Genomic DNA, 26,445 nt, shown 5'->3' on the forward strand with positions numbered 1-26,445 from the left:
TATATGTATATATATATACATATATATATATATATACATACATATATATATATATATGTATATATATATATGTATATATGTGTATATATATATATATATATAAAAATAAAGGAATTTACAATTAAAATAGACAGGTAATAGTTATAACTTGTTATAACTAGCCACGTTCTCCATTTATATTATTGATGACGAAATGTCATATAACCGTTAATGTATTGACGGACGTAATAACATATTACAAAACGATAACTCATCGACAAACATCCTGCTGTCGTGAGTTGTTGAGCAACCCTCTGGACGCGTCTCTGGATCTGCTTTGAGATGATTTACGTTCATTGCGTTTTCATCTCGACATCGTTCGTCAGAGCTCCGGAGGTTGCCAAGAACACAACCTTCTTCAGCCTCCTCCTCCTCTTCTTCACGCTCCTCTCCTTCGCTATAAAAGGCGCTGAGCTGCTTCCATAGAGTCAGTGCGAGTCACCAGCTGCCAAACAGAGTCCACTACTCACACTTGTTTGACTTTCAAGGAAAATACTCCAGCCGCGAGACAGCCTCTGGAAAAGCTCGTGGAGAAGACGCACACTAGGTAAGATGTGTTGCTGACACTGTAGTATATGGAAGGTAAATTAACAATATACATTGATTAACTGATGCATTTAGTCAATTAAAGCTGGCTGTGCAGAATCAGGGGAGGAGTTGCTTTTTTCCTCCTTTTTTTGGTAATGATCCATTGATAGTCAGTGTGTAGAATCTAATGCTCACTGATCAGCATCAATTTGAGAGCACGTGTATTAAGATGCATTACAGGCATGATTTCATGGTTCAAAATGATTTTGAACTTTTATGCTTGTGCATAGGAAAAGCACAATGTGCAAAACCAACCAGCATTTTGCCATATAAAGTGCAGATGGACCACCTGGCAATTTTTTATCTCCTGTTTACATGGAGGTGCCAGGCTGGCGTTTTCCTGGCTGCTTGGTCCGTCATGGTAGTATAAAATTCAGAAGAGAGATGAGATGGCACTGAATGTGAATTAAAAGAAAGAGAGAGAGAGAGAGAGAGAGAGCGGCAGCTGGAATTGAAGCGGTGCCTGTGTTTACTCAGACCAGTGTTGGATGTCAGTGCTCTGCAGAGAGAGTCAGAGACGGGAGAAGTAAAAAAACGTTTGACTCATCGGTGTTTAGAAGTGGCCACTAGTGTTGTTCACCTCCTTCCCCCCCGCTAAATAACTAAAATTCACTTGCTCTTCTCTCCCATTCTCGCACCCACTCCATCTGCTGTACGAACCTGGATAATTCCATTCCCAGAGAAAGTCAGTCCGGGATAGAGAAAGATCTGCTTTGATTAATGTGTGAATGGCACAGCTGCTGAGTGTGGATCTGTTCTGCTAATGAATTATCCATGGTCACCTCAGGAAATAAATGAGTTTGACCTACAAAGTTGAGTTTATGGATAGATTGTGAACCTGCAGAGATCAAACAGACCTGCTGGTCCATCAAACTGAACAATCTAATCGAAGGAGATCAGGCCTAGTGATTTGATCTTTTGAGCAGTAATGAAGATTACAATGGGGTTTTTGTTATGTGAGGCTTTGATAGTATAATTGTTCTGTAATGATGGGGCCTTCGGATTGACAATTAATTATGGCATACAATAAACATTCTTCTAATTGGATCACAAACTATTCATTTGATGTGGATCGTTGTGGGCCGCTTCATGTCCTCATTGGTGAGTGCTGCTCCATTGAGGTTAGATGGCAAATTTCATCTGAGCAATTTACTGCAATTCTGCAGAGTACAAAAAGGGTGAATTAATCAAGAAACCTGTAATGTCCCTCATAATTCATCTCAATTTCATAAGAAACAACATTATAAATGGACATTATTATTATTAATTAATTAATTAGCATAGTTCTCATTGCTGTAATGTGAAAAAACGTCTCAGGTTACTTATGTAACCATGGTTCCCTGAGTAGGGAACGAGACACTGCGTCCTCTAGGGGTCGCTATGGGGAACGCCTCGTCGTGACCCGTGTCTGAAGCATACATTGAAAAAACACCAACTCGTTGGCCGGCGACAGCCATGACGTCACTACCGGTGCGACTATAGTATAAACCCTAGAGGACGCAGTTCGAAGTTCCCATGAAAGGGAACTGTAATATTGTAATTGAATAATAAAAATGTATCATATCTAAATAATCATGGTATTATCTGTTGTGCTTGTATATGTATGGTGATTAAAACATTTATTTCAATATTTGTACTGTAATATAGTGATACAGTTATCATTATTTGGTATTACAGTAAAGGCAATCACTTTATTTCATGCATATTTAAAAAAACACAATATGTTTACTGTGATAAAGTGATAGAGTTACATTTTTAGGTATTACAGCAAAGATAACCACTTTAATGTATGCTAATTTAAACTGAAAACATTGCAATTCAATATTTTTACAGTAATATAGTGATACAGTTATATTTTTAATTATTGCAGTAAAGATAATAATCACTTTAATTTATGCTAATTTAAAAACATTGTATTTCAGTATTTTTACAGTAATATAGTGATGCAGTGACATTTTTAGTTATTACAGTAAAGATAATGACCACTTTAATGTATGCTAATTTAAATTAAAAACATTGTATTTCAATATTTTTACAGTAATACAGTGATGCAGTTACATGTTTAGGTATTACAGTAAAGATAATAACCACTTTTATTGATGCTAATTTAAATGGAAAACATTGTATTTCAATATTTTTACAGTAATATAGTGACAGTTATATTTTTTAATTATTGCAGTAAAGATAATAACCACTTTAATTTATGCTAATTTTAAAACGTATTACAATATTTTTACAGTAATATAGTGATGCAGTGAAATTTTTAGGTATTACAGTAAAGATAATGACCACTTTAATTTATGCTAATTTAAATTAAAAACATTGTGTTTCAATATTTTACAGTAATATAGTGATGCAGTGACATTTTTAGGTATTACAGTAAAGATAATAACCAATTTTATTGATGCTAATTTAAATTGAAAACATTGTATTTCAATATTTTTACTGCAATAGTGATACAGTCAATATTAGGTATTACAGTAAAAAGGAGAAAAATTAATGCATTATGGTTATAGGAATTTGGGAAGGAATGTGCTCAACAGTCATAATAACCCAATTAATCTTATTTGTCTTAAAACTGTGCTTGCTTTACGCAAAATGACTTACTTTGGGGTGAAATGTAACCTGGACTTGTTTTTTGTTAGATTCACCTAATGGACAAGCATGAGTTTAAACCAAGAAGCACTAGATGGATGGATGCGTCTCATGTCGTTCCAGAATATCAACCCTCAGATTCTTCACTCTGATTGTTGTTATTGGATTCTGTATGTGTTCATATATTTGTGGTGTATGTTTAGTCAGGATGCAATAAGAGTGACTAATGAAACCAATTTAGCAAATTCCCCTTTGAAGCACTGATTTCTCTTTGTGTGTAAACACATGGACGTGTGTTTACTATCCAGCGTTTGCTCCGACAACTTTCCCAACACTTGTCCTCATGGAAACCATATTTCCTTCCAGATTTTTCAGAACAGAGCCCTGAAGACACGCTCACACAAGGCAGTCTACTGTAGTCCGACCCCGAAAGCATCACTGCTGCCATGCACAGGCTCATTTCCATTGCCCTGCTATTCCTGGGTGCCAGTTTGGCTGCTTCCCTCTTCTTTCCTGACTACCTGGAGCTGAGGCAGATAATGCAGCGCTACCAGGACGAGCTGGAGCCCAACAGCACAAAAGCCGATGCGCCTTTACGCACTCGCAGAGCCATCGGGTGGTCGGACAGGGAGGAGATCCTGCAACTGCACAACAAGCTGAGAGGAGAGGTGTACCCGACCGCCTCCAACATGGAGTACATGGTGAGAATGGAACAAAGTTTGAGTCATTGTTCACTCACAAACAACTCTTTTTATGATTTACTGTAATATTGAGGGTCTGTATAGACACACTAAAATGAACTGAGCTGAAAACTCAGGAGGTTCTGTTCCAAAACCTAGAGAGTTGCCTTCATAGAAAGCATTTTGAAAAGACTGTTTTAAAAAGTATGGAATAAAGTTATGCTGGCATCTAAGATCTTATTTACGTTTAAGCTGCTGAAAGAAACTTTAGGATGCGACAAGCAGAAATCTTTCACCCAGGATGGCGAATAAATCAAGAGAATTATTGATTATTATTAATAATCAATAATTATCTTGATTTATTTGCCATCTTGGGTATTAATAATTTATTAATACAAAAATATTTATTCAACACCAAAAAGTATCAAATACAATCTATTTAAAAATGCATTATTTTTTATTTTTGTGTGTGCTACACGAAAAAGAAATTGCACTTTAGCATGTCTTTTAAAAAGGAAATTAATATACATTAAAAGAATATACTTAAGTGTTAATTGAATGTAACGATTTCAGAAACTTAAATACATGTTAATTGCAATAAAATGAAAATGTATTATAGTTCAAATGTATATTCTGTTGAAACTGGTATAACATGTATTTAAATAAATTTGTGATTACACATTTGTAATGATGAAATTGCAATTTAGTACATTTAAAAAAAATATTTACTTTAAATGTTAAAATGAATAACACAATACATTTGGAATTAAAATCCAGTGCTTTGCTTTAGTATGTTAGTCAACACATAAAATGATTGAAACATAATGATATAAAATGCACTTTAAAGTAAAACTTTAATTTATTATTACATTATTACAAACTGCACTCTTTAAAAGTGTACTTAAGTGTGTTAAGAGACAGTCATGAAAGTGTCTATTTTTAAGTACACTTAAGTGGCCTTTTATTTGATTAACATTGTCTTATCTGCAAGTATTGTTTTTAAAATACACTTTTATGATTTGAAGTGCACTAAAAGTGCACATTCAGTACAACTAAGCACACTCCCTTTTCACCAGGGGTTTTTATTTTTATTATTAGATTATCACACTGTTAGCTTAGCAACATGCTAGCATTCAACTCTATAGGAGTTAATAGTTTGTCTAGTCTCCCAGTGCTGTCTATGAAGAGTCAAATCAGTCACTTATGAGGCTTTATTTCAGTTCGTATACTGCTTTAGAAAGTAACTGTCTGTGTAAACAGCAACACTAGTCCTTTTAGTCTGCAGCAAAGTTTTTTTTTAAATATCGACCAAACATGTCGAGAGCTGTACAAACCAACACTCTGTTCTGCGTTAATGACGCTGATTTGTACTAACTGTATATTGTGTTAGCAGCAGTCATCGTTTTTTTTCTGGTGCAGTAAATATCTTTAGGTTTGTGTAGGCGCCAAATACTGGCTTCGTTGGAAGAGACATGTTGAGTTTACAAGTGTGGTGAGGTGCTTTTTATTGTGAAGACAATTACTCTGAGGTTTAGCCATCTGCTGACACAGGAGCCATGAGACAGATAGAGAACAGAGCCAAAGATTAGTGACATTACTGGACCAGAGATGAGGCTTCAGTTATGTGACTAAATATGGCAGCTATGCAGCCTTCAGTTGTAAGTGCTAAAGGGATTCCCTTGTGAAAAAGAAGTACACTTTAGCATACCTTCAAAAAGAGTACTTGTTATGGGAAAGAATATACTTAAGTGCGTACTGAATGTAATGTTCTTGAACGCTTAGTTGCATGTTAATTGAAATGAAATGAAATAGTTTAAATTCATATTAAATGCAATTAGTTGAACTTAAGAGTTTTTAACCAATTTAAGAAATACTTAAGTACGTCTTTATAGGTAATTGCACAATTATATCTATTTTCTTTGAAATATGGTTCAAGTGTACTATTGAATGTACTGACAAGCATTTATGGTAAACTGAAATATACTTCAATGCCGTTTTTATTAAAGCTTGTAAGTAATGTATTTAAATCAGTTTGTAATTACACATTTGTAAGGACAAAGTTGCAATGTAATACATTTAAAATTTATTTTAAATGTAATATTTAATAACACCCTACAATTCAAATCAAGTAATCGGGTACTTTACATATGCTTTAATATGTTAGTCAGTACATGAAAATAAGTGTAATTCTTTAAAGCATGACAAAAGATTATTATAACATGATAATTTAAAATGTACTTTAAAGTAAAACTTTTAATTTGACATTATTACAAAGTGCACTCAAGTGTGTTAAGAAACACACTTTTAAATGTGATATTAAAATAAATATTAAAATGTACTCTAAGTACACTTAAGTGGCCTTTTATTTTATTTTTTTAATATGCTTTTATGATTTGAAGTACACTACAAGTTCACATTCAGTACAATTAAGTGCACTAGAAATGACAATTCTATCATCATTTACTTGACCTGGCAAAAGCTCTTGGTTCTACTAGTAGATGAGCATAACTGGATACACCTGCATAACTTTTACACATTTAAAGGCCTCAATAGTATTCCATAGAAAGGCATTGTGGGAAATCATGTTTTTAAGGGAAAACCATAGGTTTTTTAAGTAATCATAGATGTGCTAGGGACCTATAGAGAGCACAGTCCTGCTTTATTGCTGTTCCCCGTGTACCTTTGCGCATGGTAATTGAACATGAGTTTCATGTTGATGTAGTGAGATTTTAAAGGGAAAGATACAAAGAGCAAGGGCTTATGGTTAATGTCTTTGAGAAAGACAGGAGTCTACCACAAGCAGGGCTTTTAGAACCACTGCCAGGCCTCAGCAAACAAGTAAAGGTTTCAGAAACGTGGCTTAGTCCCAAACAGCACCTTCAGAACTGAGGTTACAGAATGTGTGTGTTTGTACCCATCATGCAGTTGGAAATTTACTGAGAGTTCCTCAGAGGTGAAGAACCCTGTTCTGTGGAGCGAAGTGAGTCCTCCTCCCTACAGGTGGAGAAATAAGCTGTGGAAATTTGTCTCATTTAACCTTGATTGCTGGGGATTTACAATGGATGTGAGCCAAGCTCTGATGTGCGTGCATGTAGCCAATATTTTAGTTGTATTGGGCCTGATTCCCAGTCCAATAGTGAAGATGAAGAGTCAGAGGAAGGCAAAGGGAATTATCTGGGAATAAAACTCAGCATGTTCAGTATTTTGTTAAAGTCTCAGTGCAAATATATGGGAATTATGGACTCTGTGTGTTCTGCTGGGAGTTTTATTTAGTTTGTGTGTGTATGACCAGGTTTGGGACGATGAATTGGAGAAGTCAGCAACCTACTGGGCAGAACAGTGCCAGTGGGAACATGGACCTAAAGATCTACTGATGTCCATCGGGCAGAACCTAGCCGTGCACTGGGGAAGGTATGAGTACAGACACATTTAGAAAGACCATATCAGTCTGTTTCTGTAATGTAACCAGTCGTGCACACAGTCATGGAAAACCTGGAAATATTTGGAAATTTTAAAAATGTGATTTCCAGGCCTGGAAAAGTCTCTACAGATATTATTTTTCCTAAGGCAAGCAAAGGTGTTCATTCAGATCTGGAGACATTTTTGCTATATTTTAGACTTTTTTTTTCAAATGTTTTTCTTATTTTACATTTACTCGTATGCATTTATCCAAATCAACTAAAGTTGCAGTAACATTTAATAAAATTTTGCAGTCAAAAAGGGTCCATTGTCCATTGTCAATAGTATAGAAACCCAATTTCTTATTTTCTAAAAAATCCAAACTTTTTCCAAAAATTGTATGATTCACATTTTATTAATTCATATGAAATCAGCACCTTGCAATATAGTTTCCCATTAGAAGTCATGACCATTTTACTAGGTGGTGATTTTGTATGAATTTGTACTGTACAATGTCAATCGTATGAAAACACATACATTTTTTTTTTTAAAGTAAGCTTTTCGGTCCATCTCTAACCCCACCCCTAAAAATAACCATCAGGGGGGTATAAGCAGGTTGTATGAAAACGTAAAGATGAGATCGTATTAATTCCAAAGCATAATATAGTTATGAATTGCCACGAGATTATGTTGTAGTGTAGTGATTCATGAAGCACAGCTTGCACAGAAGAAGTCAATTTCCAACCATGCATGTTTATCAATGCTGCAAATAAGCATGACCAACTTGAACCTGTTGCGAAATCTACGAGGGGAAATATTTCGCCCTCATCACACAGAATCCTATTGAAATGGCTGGTTTTTAAACACGAAATTTAACCTTTATATTGCAGCAAAAGTATACAATTGATCCGTTTCTGCATTCACTGGGAATCAAACACACGACCATGGCGCTGCTAGGGCAATTCTCTACTTTCTGAGCTGAAATTAACACATTTTAACTAATTAAAATCGATCAATTCTAAGTTACAACATACAAACTAAAATCCACCCACGTGATCCCCAAATGATCCCCATGCTGCTCTTTAAGTTGCTTTGTGTAAAAACATGCATTTTACATATTAAACACTATTGATGTAAAGAGTGTAAGTTACTGTGGCATCATAATCATATTATTTATCGTATCTCTCTCCTGATAGGTACCGCTCTCCGGCCTACCATGTGCAGGCCTGGTACGATGAGGTGAAGGACTACACCTACCCTTACCCACATGAGTGCAACCCCTGGTGCCCTGAGCGCTGCTCTGGACCCATGTGCACCCACTACACACAAGTGAGTGAGAAAGACCAGTTTACTTACAGTTTACAAACTATTATCCCAGTGGGACTAAACAACATGACGTTGTTGTTGAGGTGTACACGTGCCAGCTAGCATTTCTCCTCACCAGCAGAGTTTAATAAGTAGCATGTGTGACCTGCACTGAAACAGAAGCATCTTTAAAAGCAGCATATGGAGTGCAGCCTTGGACACAGGCGTTCATTAACCTCACACAAAACAGTGTCATGTAACATGCATGTAACATAGCCCCAAAATGTATTTGTACACCTAACCTAAAATAAATAAATAAATAAATAAATAAAATAACATAAATACAGTGTGACTGTCATTGCATCATAGCAGTTTTGTAGATGCCACTTGATTTGATATTATATTGTCTAATTCTCGTATTATAAATTAAACGTAAAGGGAGAGTTCACCCAAAAATGCAAATATTTTAATGAAAATACTACATTTTTAATATTCTCTTTTTGTCATTTTTGTCCATCCACTGAAAGTCCAGTGAGGTTTGTTCTTGCGCATCAAGCATGTACTGTATGTTTGAGATCCTTTTTACCATATTTGATGTGCTCTATGTACATTATGTACATTGATCAATGTTTATATGTGAATTAAATCTGTTCATCATATAAAGTGATAGTGTCTCTTCAGAAGACTTGGATTACACAGCTCGATTCATATGGATTACTTTTATTGTACTTTTTAAAGTGTTTAGGTTTTGGTTGCATGGACTTTCAATGGACAGAAATCTTGCATATTTCATTAAAAATTCAAAAATTAATTTAGTTTGCATTTCAAAGATGCACGAACGTCTTAAGGGTTTGGAATGACATGAGGGCATGATGACAGATTTTTCATTTTTTCATACTTTATGAAAATCATACTTCAGTTTGGGGAACAATTCTCACTCTTAACTAACTATTAACTATGATGACTTTTGCCTCAATAAATCCCTAATTTGCTGATTATTAGTGGTTAGTAAGGTAATTGCTAAGTTTAGGTAATAGGTATTGAGTAGGATTAAGGGATCTAAAATATGGTAATGCAGTATAAAGCATTAATATGTGCTTTATAAGTACTAATAAACAGACAATATGCTAGTAATATGCATGCTAATAAGAAACTAGTTAATACTGAGAATTGCACCCTAAACTAAAGTCTTACCAGTTGTCCAAATACTATTTAGGGCCACTTTTATCACCAGTGGTTTTCTGTGTTTCTGTTTCATTCTACACTAACAGCTCCTTTTTGAAAATGGTATTTGAAAAAGTAATGTGGATACTGTCAAAACATATTGCACATGCCAGCTCAAGCAGATGCAATGCACAAAGAAAAGGAGAGTAGGAAAGAGAGACCAACCAAAGTTCAAGAGAGACAACAACAGAGAAAATTGGGGACAAAAGGAGGGGTTGAGCAATAGCCTCATGTCCTCTTAGGCTTTACTTTATCGCTGAGATGAGTTCATGAAAATACACATTCGCTCAGCTCTGAAAGCAGGTCACAAGCATCTGGAAGCCGTTCCCAGACTCCTGAATCATTTTCCTGTTTGACCCGAATTCCTTTGAAGATGCAGAATGCAGAGTCGTAGGGGATCTGCGCCAAATCTCTGCCGTGATTCTCCCCGTTTCCCTCCTCTCTCACGTGCTGTATGTGGGAGAACAGGTCTGGAGGCCCCACGACCTTCTCGGTGCCAGACGATCCCTCAGGGTTAAGCTTGAGTTTGTGTTTTTTGAGACTGATTAGTTTGCTATATCATTGTCCCATGGCCAACACCGTCTGCGGCCTCTGCAGAGGAAGTGCATTCCCAAGGGAGCATTGAGACGTGCTCCCTCGATTGCGTTCTGCGGGGTTAGATGCAAACCCACTACAGTTTAACTCTATGTATGAAAAAAAGTCTGAGTAAGCACTTCCCTTTCATTTCACAGTCAAATGGTTTGGCTCGTGCTGCAGGGCTGCACCCGGTGAACCATATTGTGTTTAAGCGAATCAGTGAGGGCCTTGACCGCAGCTCAATGGGCTGCGCGCAGGCATTACTTTGTTTGTGTGGATAAGAGTGGATGAAGGGAAGTTTTTCAGGAAACTGGCCCGGTCACACTTGAGGTGGAGGTCCTTCCGCCCTACAGGGCAGAATGAAAGAGGGCAGTCTCTATTCACGGCCCCCGTGGCCCCATCAATCTACTGCTTCTGCCCCAGAACAGAGACCACTTCCTGCTGGGGAACACTTCCTCCTCAGAGGGGAGTTGATATGGATGTCTTTTTTTAAGCTTTTGACAACAACAGCAAAGAGACCTGCATCTTTCATGCATGCCAGAAGAAAAAAAATTGCTATCACTTTTTAATTAGGCATCTTACTTAGGTCAAAAAAATTATTGTTTGGAACATTATACTTATTGTGTTTATGTTGAATTGCCAAACATGTTTGCTAATATTGAGTTAGGATACAGGTAAGACTAGGCTCATGTTTTGTTGTATTGTTAGGTTTAAGGTTGGGTGAGCGGTAGGGGTAAGGTTATCAGTGTAATTACTACATAAATTAATTACAGATGTAATTACATCCCTGCTGAAAAAACAGCTGAAACCAGCCTAAGATGTTTGGCTGGTTTTAGCTGGTCTTCCAGCCTGGTCATAGCTGATTGTAGTTTTCGCACGTTGGTTTTAGAGGGGTTTTGACCACTTTCTTTTGCTGTTCAGGCTGGGAGACCAGCTAAAACCAGCTAAGACCAGCCAACCAGCTTAGGCTAGTTTTTTCTCTCTCTCCACAACAAGTGCATTGTATCAGAAAATTACTTCCTTGATTCTAGTGTCTTGTGGTTGCCAGTTGGAGTTGCTAAGGTGTTCTTAGAATTTTTAATGCAATGCTAGATAGCTGCTAGGTTGTTTCTAGGTGGTTGCTAGGGTGTTATATATGGTTTCTAGGTGGTTGCTAAGGTGTTATAAATGGCTGCTTACTGGCTAAAGTCATAAGAGCATTTAGCACATTGCTAGAATGTTAAAAGTGGTTTCTATGGTGTTTCTAGGTGGTTGCTAGAGTGTTCTGGATGGTTGCTTACTGACTCTAATTGTAGGAGCGTTTCTCATCGCTGTACAGTTGCTAGGTCGTTTCTAGGTGGTTGCTAGGGTGCTATAGATGGTTTCTAGGGTGTTTCTAAGAGGTTCCTAGGGTGTTATGTATGGTTGGTTACTGGCTGTAGTCAAAAGAGCCTATAGATTTAGCTTGGGTCCATCTTCAATGTATGGTTCTATGGGGTTTTTGTTCATTTTATCATTATCCTATTGAAAACTGTAATGACAAGATTGCTTAGAAAAGAAATAAGACACTTCTATTCAACATTCCAGATGACTTACATGTCAAGGTTAAGTATTTATGAACAAATATCTAATCCTGAGCAAACACCACTAATAATAATGTATTTTTCTTCATTTGCAGCTGGTCTGGGCCACAACCAACCGTGTTGGCTGTGCTGTACACATGTGTCCGCGTATGAACGTATGGGGAGAAATCTGGGAGAACGCCATCTATCTCGTCTGCAACTACTCACCCAAGTAAGACCAGCTCTTTCTGCTGATGTTTATTCATTTAACACCAGCTGGCTAATTAATTACTATTCCCGATGATGATCCTTTGGAATAAAACTTACATCCTTGAAAACATGGAGGCTATAAACAAAGATTCATCCTTAGAAAAATGGAAAAGTAAATGAAGGCTTTTGGGAAAGGAAAACATGGGCAGAATGTGTTATTCTTTTCCAAGCTAATGATTTAATTTGGCAGCTGGGGATTGTTTTTCCTGAATCATTCTTGAGATCCGTGAGAGTATGTGATAATGTGTTTTGAGTGCTCAGTCAAATGTGCAGATTTGGCAGTCGTTTCCAAAACCATGCTGAACCCGTGCCTTTTTTTTTAGGGGAAACTGGATCGGGGAAGCCCCGTACCAACACGGCCGCCCCTGTTCCCAGTGCCCACCAAGCTATGGAGGAAGCTGCAGAGACAACCTCTGCTACAAGGGTGAGCACTGATAGAAGAATGATTACAAAGGTATAACACATGGAAGTGTGAGTTTTTTGTTGTGATTTTGTTTTTAGGAGACCCTGAACGTCATGAGCCTCCAGATATGAATGAGGTGGAGAAGCCGCAGGAGCCAGTACAGCCTCGGACGACTCCAACTAAGCCTAAGCCCAAACCCTCTTCCCCAAAAAAACCTGCAAATGCCAATCCTTCCTCAACCAAGACTACAAGAACAACCTATCTAGGTTAGTGTGAATAATATTATTTGAAGTAATTAAAAACAATTAAAAAGTTCTATTAAAAATAAATAGTAATAATGTTTTTATTGTTCATTTGCATGAAATAATGAAAAAAAACAATGTAAAAATGTATTATTATTATTATGTATTTTTATAATTTTAAATTAATGAGCATTTTTAGTATTTTACAATTATTTAAATAATGTAATAATGTGCAATGTAAAAATGTATTATTATTATTATGTATTTTTATAATTTTAAATTAATTAGCATTTTTAGTATTTTACAATTATTTAAATAATGTAATAATGTGTACATTTATCTAAACTATTTATGATAAAACATTCTAAATTTCAACTTTTTTTTATTCTTTTGCCTTTCAGCACAAAATATTAAGTGTGAGACAAGAATGAGGGACAAATGTAAAGGAGCGACCTGCAACAGGTCGGTGTAAAGGAATTTGTTATTTTTTTTAAGATATGATAAGTTCTGAAAATTTTAAATTTTCTTATCTTTTTAAGGTACAACTGCCCAGCAAACTGCTTAAATAAGAAGGGGAAAGTGTGGGGAACATTGTATTATGATGTTGTAAGTGTTACTTTGACATTTCACCTGGTTCTGTTTAAGTGGGTGATGTTACATTTATTTATTAATTCAGTTTTTTTCTATTATTTTAGCAATCAAGTATTTGCCGTGCTGCTATCCACTATGGAATAATTGACAACAATGGAGGCCTTGTGGATGTCACAAGAAAAGACAACTTCCCATTCTTTGTAAAGGCAACCAAGAATGGCGTAGAGTCATTCAGGTAGTCTAAATGTTATGTTGATATAATCTGAATTCAGTTTGTCCACAATTCAATATCCACATGAGAGTTATTCACTCTAATCTGCGTTCTGTGATTTTCTTTTCAGTAAATACAAACCTGGCAATGCATTTACAGTGTCGAGAGTGGAAGGTGAGTATTGTTATTGTCTTATCTTGATAATTGCTTTTCAATACATATTTTTCAATATGAAATCAGAATTACCATGTTTTTAGATATTTCATTTTAAGTTAATATATTGTATAAATGTATAATGTACTAAATTGCAGCTTCACCGTGACAAATGCATAATTACAAATATATTTAAATAAAAATAAATAAATGTATATAAACATACATTGTTGTATATTTTAGTTTAACATAAATGCTTGTCAGTGCATTCAGCAGTAACTTTAAACATATTTCAAAAATAATAGAATATATTTATGAAATTACATATAAAGATGTACTTAAGTGGGCCAAAAAGCACTCTAAAATCCAGCTAATTGCATTTAATATAACTTTAAACTATAATACATTTTCAGTTGCAATTAATATGCTATTAAGTGTCTGAAAACATTACATCCAGTTCACAGTTAATTATGTTATTTCCATAAAAGTATTATTTTTAAAACTATGCTAAAGTGTATTATTATGCAAATATTCTTATTGATCTCAGTATGCAGCCAGCGTATTAATTAAAGCTACTCAGATGACTGGCGAAACATCTTCAGAATAATTTATTTGAATATGAATATAATATTATGATTAATATGATTAATATATTAATTTAATTATGAAATTATAATTTATTTTTTAATATAATAATAATATTAATAATAATAATAAACATTTTGTTATCTTCGACAAAAGGCCTGTTTGACCAAAAATTATTTTCCCCTTTTTTAGAGCAAACAATAGACTGCTACACGACAGTGGCTGAGATTTGTCCCTTCAAGGCGTCTGCCTCTCATTGTCCAAGGTACACTTCAAAGTATTGAAATTCTCGCTATATACGCTCTATATCAGTTCAGTTTGTAAGTACTTTGCTTGTCAAAGTAATGCACCTTACCAGTTTCTCCTCTATCTCATCAGAGTCTTCTGCCCAGCTAACTGCATAAACGAACCTTCATATTGGGCTCCAGTGGTCGGCACCAACATTTACGGTGATGTGAGTACCTGCTTCGGTCCGAGAGTGTCCTTACAGGGCTGAGGGATGAGAAATGAGGGAGAACAGGCATTCGTAGTCAAGCACTTACGAGTGCTAAAGTGAGCGTGCTGCTCTTGTGGTGAGGGTCGACCGCGGGAATTGTCTGTGTGAGTCTGAAGGGAGTTTTCGATGGAGGTGGTCGCCATTGTCGCCACTAATTTCTCTCCCAGAGTGTAGACTGACCACAGAGCAGCAGCTGGGAGAGCAGCTCTCTTCACTGACTCATGCATGCCTGAGGTCAGGACTCGGCATTACAGACCACTTAACTGTTTAGGGAACAGCTTGCTGTGTAACTTCAGTGTAACAATGTAACTTCATCATTGCAGAGGTTCTTTATTAACTTATTAATCAAAATTATGACACTAATTCATTTGAAAGCCCTCAACTGAATGTGCACTTGTAGTGTACTTTAAATCTTAAAAGTATATTTAAAAAAAAAAAACTTTACTTGCAGATAATATATTCCTAATGAAATAAAAGGCCACTTAAGTGTACTTAAAGAAAGACTGTTTCTTAACTTAAGTACACTTTTAAACAGTTCACTTTGTGATAATGTTTTACTTTAAAGTCCATTTAAAGTGGGGAAGTCGTGGCCTAATGGTTAGAGAGTCAGACTCATAACCCAAAGGTTGCGGGTTCGAGTCTTTGTTCACTGCTCTGTGTGTGCACTTTGGATGGGATAAATGCAGAGCACTAATTCCAAGTATGGGTCACCACTTTCACTTTTTCACTTTCATTTAAATCATTAAGTTTTATTAATCTTTTTCACTTTTATCTTGTTTTGATGTGTTGGCTTCAATATTACATTTATTATAAATATATTTTAAATGTACTAAATTGCAACTTCATCAGTGTAATTTAAAATATTAGGTATCAATAGAAATGACATTAAAGTATATTTTAAGTATATTTTAACAGTATTAGTTAGTATTAGTATTAGTTTAACATGAATGCTTGTCAGCACATTTAGCAGTAACCACTTTCACTTTCATTTAAATCATTAAGTTTTATTAATCTTTTTCACTTTTATCTTGTTTTGATGTGTTGACTTCAATATTACATTTATTATAAATATATTTTAAATGTACTAAATTGCAACTTCATCAGTGTAATTTAAAATATTAGGTATCAATAGAAATGACATTAAAGTATATTTTAAGTATATTTTAACAGTATTAGTTAGTATTAGTATTAGTTTAACATGAATGCTTGTCAGCACATTTAGCAGTAACTTTAACCATGTTTCAAAGATAATAGTAATTTTAAAATGACATATAAAGATGTACATATAAAGTGGGTCAAAAAGCACTCTAAGTTTAATCTAATCATGTTTAATATAAATATAAACTATAATACATGTTAATTTAATTACAATTCACATGCCATTAAGTGTCGGAAAACATCAAATTCAGTTTGCACGAAACTATATTCTTTTGAGGTATGTTATTTCCATAATAAGTAGTTTTTTTAACAGTATGCTAAGGTGTTCTTCAATTCCACAAAAAGAAGAAAAAAAGAAAATACTGTCTATTACTTTCATGTTTTTCCAAACCTGTATAATTTTTTTCTTCCTTTTGAAATAAAAGGAACTTCTGTTCATGATCTTGTTCTTTTTAATATAACGAATGAGGACTCTATTTATTCACTTAATTCAGTCTGTATAGTTTTATGTGAGGAATAGATCAAAATATAAGTTATTCACTGATAATCTTTAGCAAGCTATTTAGAGAGCTGTCAAACAGTGCGAACTCTAATTTGTGAATGAATCATCCAGAAATGGATCAGCTGGATTCATCGCAAAGATCGGAATCAAACTGTAAATTAAATTTACAGCAATTCAACAGTCAGTCTTCAGTTATTTCTTAAATTAACTTCAATCAGGCATGTCTCGTTCTCACTGGAGGAGAGAGCTAGAGTGGAATGGCCTGGTTGTGTAGTGGTGTATGAACTCAAATGAACTTGTTGCCTTTTGGCTTGTTACGGCTACATTCCTGTGTAAAAGCTGAGCGTCTGCATAGCTGGCCTCAGATCAGAGCACGCTCTCCAGCAAGCATTAATTAACCCTCATTATTCAGTGGCTTGGACTTGGTAATTTGTGAAGGTAGTCTTTGTTTGAAAGTGCACTTATACTCAACGCATGAACAATTGGATGAGCATTATAAGATAGCGGCACCCAGATGTGTGCGATGAGCTGTGCACTTTCATTACTTTTCATTATTACTGAATGGTTTTGTGGACAGAGGCAGACAGGATTGAACCTTCTTTCCAGGTTAAAAGAATAAAACCTGAAGGTACATGCAGTTCCAGAGAGTTCACTAAGCTGCTCTGAAGCCAGGCGTCTGGCCAGCTTGCCTTTTCTGGAGCTCTTGAGCTCTGGCCTTGCTCTTGTGCGTGCCGTAGACATCGAAGTGATGTCTTTTGTCAAGGCTCCTTTAGACTGTGTACATTTCAAGGACTGTTGAATAGAGCGTGGAAAACATAGTTGCATGGTGCTATGGCCAGTGTCACTATTACTGTTGCTCATACTTACGACTTTTGTCCAGATTTCTGCCCGATTTACAGCCTGGAGGAGTCAACACTACACTTTTAAAAATAACGGTTCCAAAAAGGTGATTTTCGCATGATGCCATAAAAGAGCAAATTTTGATTCCCCAAAGAGCCTTTCAATGAACACTTCTTAAAAGAACCATTTTTTTCTTATTAGTGTGAAGAATTTTGTAGTGTTCTAAAGAACCTTTTTCCACTATAAAGCACCTTTTGTGCAATGGAAAGATTCAATGGATGTTAAAGGTTCTTCATAGAACCATAGATGCCAATGAAAAACCTTTATTTTTAAGAGTGTAGTTGACGAAAGCCAGTCTGCAAATTTGGGCAATCAGACAATCATGTAGTGAATGATGGGTACAGACTCCAGTTTTTTAACTTCTTAAATTTTGATATTTTGAGCTGATTTTAGAACACATATGTGACCCTGGAGCACAAAACCAGTCTTAAGTCGCTGGGGTATATTTGTAGCAATAGCCAAAAAAACATTGTATGGGTCAAAATTATCGATTTTTCTTTTATGCCAAAAATCATTAGGATATTAAGCAAAGATCATGTTCCATGAAGATATTTAGTAAATTTCCTACTGTAAATATATAAAAACGTAATTTTTGATTAGTAATATGCATTGCTAAGAACTTCATTTGGACAACTTTAAAGGCGATTTTCTCAGTATTTTGATTTTTTTGCACCCTCAGATTCCAGCTTTTCAAATAGTTGTATCTCGGCCAAATATTGTCCTAGCCTAACAAACCATAAATCAATGGAAAGCTTATTTATTCAGCTTTCGGATGATGTATAAAACTCAATTAAAAAAAATTTACCCTTATGACTGGTTTTGTAGTTCAGGGTCACATATTGTTTTCATTTGCCTTGAGTCTCTTACCATGTTTCTACTTGTTTGTTTGTTGTGTTCAAGAATGACTTGAAAGTCTTGTATTGTCATGTGCTATCCTCAGTCGTTCAGTTATTCTCTGTAACCATTTACAAAGTCAAGTGTTTTAAAATCTGCTCAGATTTTAAAACTTGTGTAGTGTATTCCAGCCTTTAAGGGTTCATGTGTCATGTGGTGTAACCTTAATCATTAAAAAAATCATTCATTATTAATTTATAAATATTATCTAGTATACATTTTCAACCTGAATTAAACTTACTTTGTCATAAAGAGGTCAAACAAATATTTTTTTCTAAGAATTAATAATAAAAGATTATGCCAAACTACTAAACATATTTAAAAATGATGTCAAAATGTAATAATAATAATAATAATAATCTTTATTTTTCTATAGCGCCTTTAAATGTTACTTCTCAAAGCACTTTACATAACAAATAAAACACCAAAATACACCATGTAAGAATAAAAAAAAAAGAAGCAAAAAACACATTTAAACCACATTAGAAATAAAAACAATATAAAATGTACATAAAGATTTAAGTAAAAGCTACCCTAAAGAAATAAGTTTTAAGGCGAGATTTAAAAATGTTAAGAGAATTTGCCTGCCTTATTTCAGTAGGAAGAGATGTATGTCAATTCAGAAATTAAAAACATGCCCATTAAGAGGTGTATTTAAGACATTGTATGTAAAAATTGCATTTTTTAAAAATATATTTTTGCATTATGTCATTGACCCAAAAAGTACAGTTTGACATGACTGTTCATAGAAATGAACTTGCATTGGTTGTGTTATCTATTTGCACCCAGTGCATGATATGTGCACACTACAGGTCAAAAGTTTGGAAAGTCTCTTACGCTCACCAATGCTACATTTATTTGATAAAATAGTTAAAAACAATACTGTTGTGAAATGTAGAATAACTGGTTTTTATTTGAATGTATTTTAAAATGTAATTTACTCCTGTGATGGCAAATCGGAATTTCCAGCCATTACTCCAGTCTTAAGTTTCACATGATGCTTTTCAACATTGATAATAATAAGAGCCATTATTAATAATTAAGCACCAATAATAATTGAGCAGTGAGCATGAGATTGAAAAAAAAAATTAATTATACCAAACTTTTGACTAGTAGTGTACACAACAGATGTGCAAGTTTGAGGAAGCATGATATAAATCCTCCAGAATGAAGGTCAGTGGATCTACTTATGAACACTGGCATGTCGACTAAAAGAATACGCTTTTGTCTCCTCATGTCCAGGGCTCCAGTATCTGCCGAGCAGCTCTCCACGCTGGAGTGATCAAAGCCAGCGGCGGCTATGTGGACCTCCTGGCTCTGGATAAGAGGAAAAGCTACACCGGGACCTTGAAGAATGGCATCCAGTCCGAGAGGTACATGTCCTGTATCTCGCTTCACCTCTGCTCTCGATTCCTTCCTTCGCTTTCTCTCAGTAACTCAATTCAGTGGTCAGAAGCCATGATGGGCCAAATCCGTGGGCCGTTGGTGGTTGAAGAGTAATGGTGTGGTTTCTCTTCGAGGATGGACCACACAGGGGCTCTTTGCTGCGCGCAGAGTGCTTAAATCGACAAAAATCGACTCCAGTGTAATGAAATCTAACACTTGAATCAAACACCATCATCGAAGGAATTGATCGTGGCCTCTTAAATGCTTGCCAGCCTTGACCGGCCTGTAGACTGAGCATAGTAAAGCTATTCACTGACAGCTTGGATAGATTTGCTCCTCACCGTACGCTATTCATATGATGCAATCTAGGGGAAATGGAGGGCAACCAGTCATGTGAATTTTGCTTTATTAACAGGGAAGTGTTCACATGCTCTCCATATTAACACTGGATGGAACAGTTGTTGGTGTCTGACTCAGTCAATGATAATTACAGCAAATCTGATGCCAACGAAGCAACATATCCAATACACCACCACCTGAAGGCCAGTCCATTTCTGAATAAATGAATAGGCCAAGAACAGTAGTCAATAATGGCTGCTGGAAGAAATCTGAATGGAACCACAGCACGAGATGAACTCTGAGCCAGTGTTAATGTCATGCTTTCCAGAGCTAATCTGAAGCATATACACAAATAATTGAAGTTGATTAGAGGGCAATTACACTCTGGAATTCAACATCTACTAGAGTTAATAAGATCCAACCCAAAGTTGAATCCCTATTGTTTCCTTTCTTACTGTCAATTTATTGTATTGAATGTGCACTTGCAGTGTACTTCAAATATTAAAAGTATATTTAAAAAAATTATACATACAGATATCATATAATAATATAATAATAATGAAATAAAAGGCCACTTAAGTGTACTTAAAGTGTAAAGTAAACTTTAACACTTGTTAATTTTTAAAAAGTGAACTTTGTAATTTGACTACAAATGTAAAATTATAATTTCTAAATGCAATTTAAATGACTGTTTTAATACGTTTTTAATATAATTTGTCATGCTTTAAAAAAGTACACTTATTTTAATGAGTTGACTATCATAATAAAGCATGTGTAAAGAATTTTTAAAATATTTTTTGTTATTTAAAATTACATTTAAAGTTGATGTATTTTAAATGTGCTAATCAAATGTGTAATTATGACATACAACATACATACTTCAATAGAAATGATAGCAGTACACTTTAACCATAGCAGACATTAGAATTATGAAATTTCATATAAATACGTACTTAAAGGGATAGTTTTCCCAAAAATGAAAATTCTGTCATCATTTACTCACCCTCAAGTTGTTCCAAACTTGTAAGAATTTCTTACTTAAATGTAACTTTAAACTTTAGAGTTGTTGTTGTTGTTTTTGATCCACCGAAACAGGACTTAAAGGGATAGTACACCCAAAAAAGAAAGTTCTGTCATTTATTCACCTTCAAGTTCCAAACCTGTATGAATTTCTTACTCATATAAAAGATATTGTGAGGAATGTTGATAACCAAACAGTTGCCGGTCGCCACTGACTTCCATGGTATGGATGGAAAAAAATACTATGGAAGTCAATGGCTAGCAGCAAGTGTTTGGTTACCCACATTCTTCAGAATATATTTGATATGAGTAAGAAATTCATATAGGTTTGGAACTTGAAGGTGAAAAAATGACAGAATTTTCTTTTTTGGGTGAACTATCCCTTTAAGTCCTGTTTAAGTGGACAAAAAAACAACAACAACAACAACTCTAAAGTTTAAAGTTCAGCTAATTGCATTTAATACAAATTTAAACTCTAATCATTTTCATTTAATTGCAATTAACATGCAACTAAGTGTCTGAAAACATTAAAAAATATACTTAAGTGTGAACTGAATATAAGATCTTAGATATTTTTCACAAAGATCTGTTCATAGAGTGGCAAGTGTGTTTTTTAAAGTAGTTAATTGTTTGTTCATTGTTTTCTTTCTCTTTTTTTTCTTGCAGTAAAAGCAATACAGAAGGCGGTTCGTTCCGTGTCTTCGCTGTTAGAGAGTGAGACGGCACTGACGACACACAAAAGATCACCGATTTGCTCTCAAAAGTCAGGACATATCAAAGGAAATGCAACACTTCGGACTCTGTCTTTGGGAGGAAAGAGACATTTACAGAAGACCAAAGGATCTGTCAAAGTCTGCTAGCTCAATCCATGGGCTTCCAGGGGTTTTATATGCAATTGTGAACAACATTTTTAAGCACACATGCAACTCTTAACAAAATGCAGTGTGGTAGAAATGGTATTTTAACAGCGGTGCTGGTTTTAATCGTTGTTTTTTTTGTTTTTTTTTTAAATCAATGAAGTCAGTTTATTTTTTGATTATATTCTATTAGTTTTAAATACATGCAAAATCGCTAATTTCCATACAAAATGCATATTGATTACACTGTATTTAATCTGTACAGATATTTTGTCGATTTGTCAGACTTGTTGTGTTTCGCATTTTTTTGCTTTATTTCATTAATCATTTTTGAAGCCGGAGCTGGAAAAGAGGTCAACTTATTTGCTTCAAGAATTATTTTTCCCATTCAGTTTATCCATAGTGAAAAATATCCAACCATCTCCAAGATGAATCACCAAATTACAAACCTATTATGAAAATATAATTCCGAGCTCAGAGCTCATGGTACGTCTGTCTCAAAAGTTTATGCTTTATTGTTAAAATCAACTTCTTTATGACGAAAATGAGTGCGGATTTTAACTTCGGGAAACTTTTGCGCTCTATTGCAATAGTAGTTGAGTGTGTACAGAGCAGTAGGGGGGATTTATTGGACCTGAAGTGGGCAAACAGATGCTTCACAGAGAAATGGCAAAGAAAAAGAGGCAAAACTCCAAGCAAAAGAAACCTTCCCTTCATAATGCATGCAAGCCTTCCAGAGTCAACACTACTCAGACATTATGGTAAAGGTGTAAAAACATTGCAACAATGTTCAATCCCAGGAGAATTCAGTCACAGAGTGCATGTTTAGGCTCATCTTTCATCATGGTACCTTCATTTATGTTATTTATTATTATGCTTCCTTCAACTCCTGCTCAGAGCTGCAAATTCTGTGGAACAGAACCAAATATTTATGAATGTGACACATGATATATGCCCACTTGAGACTGAAACGTCTGTCAGAGTCTAACATGTTCCCATTTGGTTAAATGCTATACAAAACCCAGAGTTAATCATTACTGCCAAAAGCAATTTCATTAGAACTTTAACTTTATTTTTTATTTCGCACGGAATGAAACCCAAGTGCACAGTGCCGACCAAACACCGATTTTTAAAAATCACATTATACTGCAATGTAATAGAAACGTACTTAAGCTGAAAGTCATGCCTCTGTGAAGAAAGTATGTCAACTTCTTATCTTAATGCATATTTCTTAGTGTTTATAGAGTCCCGGATTTAGATAAAACGTGGATGTTCTTCTATGAAATAAGGGCCGTTGAGGACAATAATCCCTTTGAAGGCTTCTGTGTTGCTGCGTTTTACTTTTCACGTACTTTTATTTTCTTTGTAACTTTCTTGAAGTGTTACCTCAGTCCTGTTGCAGCAATATATTTGAGTATTAATGTCTTTAGGGAAATAATAAATGTTTGTACAGTACAACGGTTTGTGTAAATATTCAGATTTGTGCTTTGTTTTCAAGTCAGTAATGTAAAAGTTTGAAAGCGTATGTCATCTGTGCCTTTTTAAAGCCTGAGGATAATTGTTTTTGCACAAATTTAAAATTAAGACTATAAAATCTATGATACTGAGAGAATGTCTGTCTTTTGCTTTATAAAACACATCTTTATTTTACCACGTGAAATCAAAACCATATCAAAAACTCCCCTAGACCACCCAAGTGCTGGTCGACTCTTCATACACCACTTTTCAGTGAATAAAGAATAGTAGGAGTATACATATTTCAGATTATTCAATATAAATGATGTAGACTTCAGTCAGGGTCATCAGTGGATGCATTTCATGTTATAAAATTAATTCTTGGTACAAATACTTGAAAGCAAGTACTTGTTGGAAAAGAGATACACTAAATCAGTTAGGCTCTTAGCCAGAACACATTTTCACTGAACAGTTTATAAAACAGGTTGTCTAAGCAAATGGAGATGCATGTTTTATGTCACAAACCGGCACAGTATAGAGCATGACAAAAGATGCACTTTATTATGAAACTTTAAATCTGCACTTTTGAAAATGCACTGTTTAAAAGAGTACTTAAGTGTTAAGAATCATGAAAGTCTCTTTATGTACACATAACTGGCTGGTATTTTTTTTTTTAAATATACTTTTAGAATTAAAAGTACGCATTCAATACTATTCAGCACAATTCTTTTTCACAAGGGTAAGAGAATCAAAATTGGCAGTCACTTGATGGAAGAAAGTCATATTAAGCAGACGCCCACATGGACAGGTTGCACGATAAAGGACATTTTGGTAACCCTAAAGGGTTATTAGGGAATCATATCCACTATTAAGTTGCTTATTAGCATGCATATTAGCATGTTGACTGTTTATTAGTACTTATAAAGCACATATTAATGCCTTATTATGCATGACCATATTCTACATCCCTTAACCCTACCCCACACCTAAACAAAACTGCTACAAAAACGACCTTATTATCAATAAGCAGATACAGTATTTAGGAGTTTATTGAGGGGAAACTCTGTTGAAGGAGAACATAATCTGGACATACACTAAAATGCTGGAATGACATAATGTTGAACTGTGCTGCATTACTCTTCAGCCCTTTAATCTGTTCTTCCTCATGTCATGATGGAGACAAGAAGGAATTCGCCAGGTTTACCATAATGGCAACTCTGAATGTTTAGAACATGCTGACACTTCAGACCTGCGTTTATTGAGCAGCTTTTGCGGAAAGTCAAGTACTTGCTGTTTAAAGATACTCTCTTGAACATTACTAACATGCATAAGAACCGTGTTGGGTCAAAAACCCTTCTGTGATGATGACTGTATGTGCAATAGTTAATGCGAGATCTCTTTAATATCTTCAGTTCTATACAACAATGCGAGCAAATAAAGAGCAAATGTAGACTTTTTCCACAAATTCCTTCTTTTTTCCCCCCACTAAATACAGGGCTGATCTACTTTAATGTCAAACAGCATTTCAAGGTTTTGTGGATTAGAGGGTTATGTATTGTTGTTTTGAATTGTGACTTTAATGATTACCTATAATCAGTGTCTGAAATCCCACCGCCGACTATAAATGTTTCATTTTGGTCTATATAAATCTTACAGCTGTAATTAAAGAGAGCTGTTGTTGGCATTCTTACCCTGGCGTTTCACACTTGCTTGTGCTTCCTCACCAACATGTGTTTTAAAGCTAAAAGACATTTCTAGGACATGGCATTTGGTAATTGTATGAGTCATTCAGGTCATTGGAATTGGGACAGATTCTTAAAGGTGATATGTATTGTTTCTGCAAAAAGATGAAAGAGAAAAAAATGAAAAGATAAAAAAAGAAAAGATGCAAAAACGAGGACTGATGTCATCTTAAATAGTGAACACAAATTCAAAGTTCTATCTATCTATCATCTATCTATCTATCTATCTATCTATCTATCTGTCTGTCTGTCTGTCTATCTATCTATCTATCTATCTATCTTCTGTCTGTCTGTCTGTCTGTCTGTCTATCTATCTATCTATAATATATAATATATAATATATATAATTTCAAAATGTACAAAAAAATGGCCAAAAAATATGTTTACAGTTTTTCTCAATTGCTTTGGCTCAATTCTCGAATGAAACTTTTTTTTCCCGAAACAATAAGTTCAGATCTCTGAACAATTAGCTTCTTGTTCACATCAGATTGGAATTTCTTATTGATTTGAGCAAATTGCAAATACTTTGGCACATGTGTGCAAACAGTAAGTACAGTTTCATTCGAGAATTGAGCCAAACCAATTGAGAAAAACTGTAAAATAAATTTGTTTCAAAACATATTTTTGAAAGCAAACATATATTTACAGACATTACTAACATATTTTTAAAAAGCTTTTAAAATATTATTTTGCCACATTTGAAGAAAAACCTCATTTGTTGTGAACATATAACACATTTGAATAAATATCAGCAAGCAACATACTTTACAATGTAAAAATTACAATCTTACAATATATATATAAAAAATTATACATTATGAAATCCTTTTAAATCTAGTTTTGATCTAGGCTATTTGTAACGCCCCTGTGGACTGTTTATTGTGGTTTCTTCCCCTTTTGTTGGTTTAGCCCTTACTATTATCAGTTAATCACCTCATTGTGCTCACCTGTCTGCCCCTCGTTATCCACCCTATATCAGTTCCTGTCCATTATGTTCCAGTTGGTCGGTTATTGTGAATGTTACCCTGAGTGTGTGTGTCTCACCTTCCTGAATCTGCCTTGTTGTGTCTACATTAAAAGTATTATTGGAATCCTTGTCGTCCTCGTCGTCCTGCCTGCCTCCACACACTGTGACCGTGACAGAATAACCGACCCCTAAGTAACGTATAGCTGCGTCTTTCCCCTTGTTTGTTTTTCCGTTTTTTGTCAGTTTTTATTTTTTTGTTATGGATTACCCCGCCTTCCAAATCCTCCTGCTGGAGCAGGGGGAACGCTCTCTTGAGGACCACACGAA

The 26,445-nt window shown here is 35.0% G+C and overlaps 1 protein-coding gene across 2 annotated transcripts; it reads left to right on the top strand.

Annotated features, from left to right (window-relative positions):
• The first annotated feature begins 457 nt into the window (after window positions 1-457).
• LOC107659139 (cysteine-rich secretory protein LCCL domain-containing 2-like) lies at window positions 458-23,440 on the top strand. Of its 2 annotated transcripts, none has more exons than XM_016447973.1 (15): window positions 458-586; window positions 3,589-3,923; window positions 7,195-7,313; window positions 8,498-8,630; window positions 12,064-12,179; window positions 12,541-12,641; window positions 12,719-12,886; window positions 13,264-13,324; window positions 13,402-13,468; window positions 13,558-13,688; window positions 13,795-13,838; window positions 14,595-14,667; window positions 14,781-14,856; window positions 19,595-19,725; window positions 21,764-23,440. In XM_016447973.1, the coding sequence occupies exons 2-15, from the start codon at window positions 3,669-3,671 to the stop codon at window positions 21,813-21,815; spliced, it is 1,527 nt and encodes a 508-aa protein (XP_016303459.1). In that variant the 5' UTR covers window positions 458-586; window positions 3,589-3,668; the 3' UTR covers window positions 21,816-23,440. The 2 variants fall into 2 exon arrangements, with proteins under 2 accessions (XP_016303459.1, XP_016303460.1); XM_016447974.1 differs by lacking the exon at window positions 458-586 and adding an exon at window positions 3,276-3,392.
• Window positions 23,441-26,445: the final 3,005 nt, after the last annotated feature.

Source organism: Sinocyclocheilus anshuiensis, unplaced genomic scaffold, assembly GCF_001515605.1.
Source record: "Sinocyclocheilus anshuiensis isolate Anshui unplaced genomic scaffold, SAMN03320099.WGS_v1.1 scaffold87, whole genome shotgun sequence".
Classification (NCBI taxonomy): Eukaryota; Metazoa; Chordata; class Actinopteri; order Cypriniformes; family Cyprinidae; genus Sinocyclocheilus; species Sinocyclocheilus anshuiensis.

What these genes read in the sequence shown, in the direction of transcription:
- LOC107659139 (XM_016447973.1), top strand. Translation starts at nt 3,669, where the DNA reads ATGCACAGGCTCATTTCCATTGCCCTGCTATTCCTGGGTGCCAGTTTG. An exon ending in AAAGGAGCGACCTGCAACAG is followed by an intron (nt 13,325 to 13,401) that starts GTCGGTGTAAAG and finishes TATCTTTTTAAG; the next exon opens with GTACAACTGCCCAGCAAACT. An exon ending in GAACATTGTATTATGATGTT is followed by an intron (nt 13,469 to 13,557) that starts GTAAGTGTTACT and finishes CTATTATTTTAG; the next exon opens with CAATCAAGTATTTGCCGTGC.